The sequence below is a fragment of the Fukomys damarensis genome, unplaced genomic scaffold, assembly GCF_012274545.1.
Source record: "Fukomys damarensis isolate Sample0158 unplaced genomic scaffold, DMR_v1.0_HiC HiC_scaffold_37, whole genome shotgun sequence".
Classification (NCBI taxonomy): domain Eukaryota; kingdom Metazoa; phylum Chordata; class Mammalia; order Rodentia; family Bathyergidae; genus Fukomys; species Fukomys damarensis.
The window spans coordinates 34,245,224-34,249,935 of record NW_022900949.1 but is presented as its reverse complement, the minus strand read 5'-3'; the positions used below and the strand labels follow the sequence as shown (position 1 = coordinate 34,249,935).

At 43.5% G+C, this 4,712-nt stretch overlaps 1 protein-coding gene across 4 annotated transcripts in view; it reads left to right on the top strand.

Moving 5' to 3' along the window:
- LOC104857636 (zinc finger protein 420) overlaps positions 1–4,455 on the top strand; it is a 55,559-nt gene extending 51,104 nt beyond the window's left edge. For 3 of the 4 annotated variants that reach the window (XM_019206591.2, XM_033759285.1, XM_010617674.2), the window contains one exon: positions 2,869–4,455. In XM_019206591.2, the coding sequence (XP_019062136.1) occupies positions 2,869–4,265 (1,397 nt within the window). In that variant the 3' untranslated portion in view covers positions 4,266–4,455. The remainder of the gene's footprint in view (positions 1–2,868) is intronic. The other variant, XM_033759286.1, reaches the window with a different exon arrangement.
- Positions 4,456–4,712: the final 257 nt, after the last annotated feature.

Below are 4,712 nucleotides of genomic sequence, written 5' to 3'. Positions count from 1 at the left end.
CCCCATTGAATCCCTTTGGTGTAGTTTTGGGGGAGCTGGGAGTTTGGGGTATGTTTTATTGCCTTGTTGCCTCCTTTTATTGTGCTGAGGGTTCAGGATTAATTAGAATAGACAACTTTGTTGCCAGTTTGGAGATCTCTTTAGTTGATATCTAAATTCCAGTGATAGTCTTGGCTTTGATTACATTTTGGTATTTATCTATCTCTGAACCTACTCATTTTAATAGTATCAGACCCAATCCCTACCGATTATATCAGTGTCAGATATATCCAACCATATATAATCATGAGTAAGAAGCTGTTTTAACAATTTTAACCTTTTACTACTGCCCCAGCTAGACTGTAGTATACTGCTACTAACAGGTAGGCTGGGATGTGGATGGAGAGGGGAAAGGAAAAGGAAAAGGAAGTTTGAAAGTAATTAAAGGAGAGAAGAGAAATGTCAATAGATGAGAAGTAGCTGGGCGATCAGACTGTGCTGGGATTCTTTTTATAGCTGAAGTGAAGGGCTGGTGTTGAGGTTTGAAAGAGTACTTGTGGAAGGAGATAAAGGGACACAGAGGAAGGTGTACCTGGAGATTGAGGGCGCTGTGAGAATGTCAGGTTGTGAAGTTAGCTTATGTTTGGAGCCTTTGTGCAGTTTTGGTGAGAGCTACTCTGACTTGCCCATGGAAGGTAATATGTAACTTAAAGCACATTAATTCTTACTCTCCATTGCACATATACAGGCACCGCATATTGTGTGTGTGTGTGTGTGTGTGTGTGTGTGTGTGTGCACGTGCGTGCGTGTGCATAATGAATGGAGGGAGGAAAGAGGAAAATTAAAGGGATTTAGCTCGGTGGATCCACCACCTGCCTTGCAAGCACAAGGTCCCGATTTCAATCCCTGGTACCAAAAAAAGAGAGGAGGAAAGTAGATAAAGAGGAGTGAGAAAAAACTGAACACAAACACAAAGGAAACTCATGGGTTGCAAAAATACAAAACCAAAGCATCCTCGAAGTCACGTCTGTAGTGCGGCCTGAGTTCATTCCCAGGCCTCGGACACGAACACATTTGCTACCCGCCCCGGTGCCTTTGTCAGTCTCCCATCTACGAGCAGAAAGGCAGGCCCACTGGGCCCCCCTCCTGGGAGCAGCTTACTGTAAGCCTGTGCCTTTGGCCCCAGGTCCTGTTCATGCAGGAAAGGGAGGATGGGCTGGGGAGTTAGCTCAGTGGTTCCACTGCCTGCCTGGCAAGCGCAAGGTCCTGAATTCAATCCCTGGTGCCAAAAAACAAAAGAGAAGAAAAAGAAAGGAAAGGAAGGGCACAGTGCAATTGGCCAAGTTCCACTCCTTCCCTGACTTCTGCTAAGGCCTCGTTGGTCCCCACTTCTTTCCCTGCCTGGCAAATCCTGCGGTTGCCTCTGTAACTTTTCTTGCTGCCCCACTGTCTGCTCAGACCGACATTCTGTCTCTGCCACGGTCCTCCTTCACTCACTCTCCCCCACAGCATCACTCTCCACCCGGCAAACTCAGTGGCCCCTGGTGTCCCATAGCAGATGTTTAGGGTTCTGCATGCAGGCGGTGGGTTGAGGGGCACAGCACTTCCAGTGTTTGGGGGCTGTATGGTCTCTTCTTTCCCCTGCTGCTCATAGACCTTGCTGGCTCGCACAGCCATGGGCCACAGATCTCTCAGCACTCAGATCAAGGTCCTCATCAGGATGGTATGTTAGTTTGCCACTTCCCAAGGCCTGCAGGGTTTCCCCATTCAGTGCTCACTGAAGTCACTCTGATGTGCTGGTTGGTGAACTTTTCATCTGCTGTGTTCCTGCAAAAGACACATCATAATTAACAAGTAACCTGCTTGTTTTCTCAGCTAAGTTTGTGCTGGGAGAATGGCTGCACAAGAGTCATAGTCTTGTTATTTTGCTTTCAGAGGCACCACAGTATCACTGCTCATTGAGATCTCGATTGACTGTTGGCGTAGGGAGTTCTGTTTCCATTGCCAGCCGAAGGCTCATCTAGCAAGTCACATAGGCCTAGGACAGACTCACGGTTTAGTCAACAGCCAATTGATAAGCCAATTCAATAATATTTTATAGCTTGTCCAGCACGGACAAGCTGGGTTTCTGCACAATCTAATTCCCATCAATACCGGAATGAATACAAACTTGATATGAAAACCTTGCTGTGTCATTCAATGTGGGCAGTCATGCAGTGATTTTAGTGAGTGAAATAAAACAGTTACTGTGGCATCTTATTAAAATGTGGAGGGTCAAAAATTGATTTCAAATACATGAGTGGCTAGGTGATGGGTTGGGATGGTATTGATGGAAAGCAACAGAATTTTAGTTAACTTACCATAGGAAGTCCAGGAAATGCACTGTATAGCATGGTGATTATAGTTTATATATTATGTTCTTTTAAAATGCTACACAAAATTGCTTCTCGGCCTTTTGGCTAAGATCAAGTGTAAAATGCTACACAATGTAAGGACTGTTGCAACATAAGATGATAATTATATAAAATAATGCTTATATAAATTAGTTGGGCTAATTAACTAGGTATATATATATATATATATATGATATGTACTTTGAATCATCATGTTTATTCAGTGTATAACTTATATAAATAAGAAAAGTTGAAAAATTCAGAACAGTAATTTGTCCCAATCTGTATGGTTGAATGATAATCCATTGAACTAGAAATTTATGAAGCCTCTCAAACCTATTTTGTTATGTGTCTTCTCTACATTTGTGTGTCATTTTCCCATTGAAAAGGTTTGCCTGTATCTCATCTTAGACTTTAGAGTCTCTCCTACCTCACTGGACTGTATAGGATAGTATGATCATCACTTAATGTAATAATCACTTTCCTTTGGTCTTAGCTGTTGTGAAGTCTCATCCAAACTATATTGAACATCAAAAAATCGACACTGTCAAGACACCCCACAAGTGTAAAGAATGTGGCAAAGCCTTCAGTAGGAGCTCATCCCTTACAAAACATATGATAGTGCACGTCAGTGAGAAACCCTACAAATGTGAGGAATGTGGCAAAACCTTTAACCGAGGTTGCAGACTTACTAAACACCAAAGACTCCACACCGGCGAGACACCCTACAAATGTGATGTATGTGGCAAGGCCTTTGTTGGAAGCTCCAGACTTACTGAACACCAGAGGGTTCATACTGGAGAAAAGCCCTACAAGTGTAAAGAATGTGGCAGAGCCTTTCGTCTCTGCTCAAATTTTATTGAACACCAGAGAATACACACAGGAGAGAAACCATATAAGTGTGAAGAATGTGGCAAGGCCTTTAGAGTGTCCTCACACCTCACTCGACACCAGAGAATTCACACTGGAGAAAAGCCCTACAAGTGTAAAGAGTGTGGCAAAGCCTTTGTTGAAAGCTCAAGCCTTACTCAACACCAGAGAATTTATACTGGTGAGAAGCCCTATAAATGTGCAGAATGTGGCAACGCCTTTGGTCGGAGATCCATATTTATTAAACACCAGAGAGTTCATACTGGTGAGAAACCCTACAGATGTGAAGAATGTGGCAAAGCTTTTGATCAGAGATCCAGACTTACTCAACACCAGAGAGTTCATACTGGTGAGAAACCCTACAAGTGTGCAGAATGTGGCAAAGCCTTTGTTGGAAGCTCAAGCCTTACTGATCATCAGAGAGTTCACACTGGCGAGAAACCCTACAAATGTGCAGAATGTGGCAAAGCCTTTGATCGGAGGTCTAGGCTTATTCAACATGAGAGACTCCATACTGGCGAGAGACCGTACAAGTGTGAGAAATGCGACAAAGCCTTTGTTGGAAGCTCAAGCCTTACGCAGCACCAAAGAACTCATACTGGGGGGAAACCCTACAGATGTGAAGAGTGTGGGAAAACCTTTGATCGAACCTCCAGACTTCTTCAACATCAGAGAGTTCACACTGGGGAGAAACCCTACAGATGTGCAGAATGTGGCAAAACTTTTGACCAAAACTCAAGCCTTACTCAACACCACAGAGTTCACACTGGCAGAAAACCCTACACATGTGCAGAATGTGGCAAAGCCTTTGATCGAAGATCTAGGCTTATTCAACACCAGAGAGTTCATACTGGTGAGAAACCCTACAAATGCACAGAATGTGGCAAAGCTTTTAATCAAAGGTCAAGCCTTGCTCAACACCAGAGAGTTCATACCAGGAAGGGATCCTACAAATGGGAAGAATGTGGGAAAGTCTCTGATCAAAGCTCCAGGCTTCTTCAGCCACAGTTTTCATACTGGTGAGAAGCTACAAATATAGAAAGTGGCAAAGCCTTTGTTGGAAACTTCTGTTCAGAGTAGAAGGACACCTTGAACTTGAGGTCTCCTCTAAGAAGTTGTCCAGCCACTGACCTCTCATTCTACTTGTTGGATTTTAAATTTCTTTTCTTTTCTTTTCTTTTTTTTGTTGTTGTTTTTTGTTTTTTTGGTTGGTTTTTGGTTTTTTTGAGACAGGGTCTATGTAGTTCAGACTGCTCTGGAACTCACTATGTAGCCCAGGCTGGTCCCAAACTCGCAGTGATCCTCCTGCCTCAGCCTCCCAAGTGCAGGGATTACAGGTGTGCGCCACCATACCTGGCTGGATTTTAAATTTCAATGTTTAGTTTTCTGTATGCATATCTGGGCTGAGATCTAAGCTGAAGTCTCTGGCAATACTACGAGTAAAATTAGTCTTTGCTGCCTTTAACACTG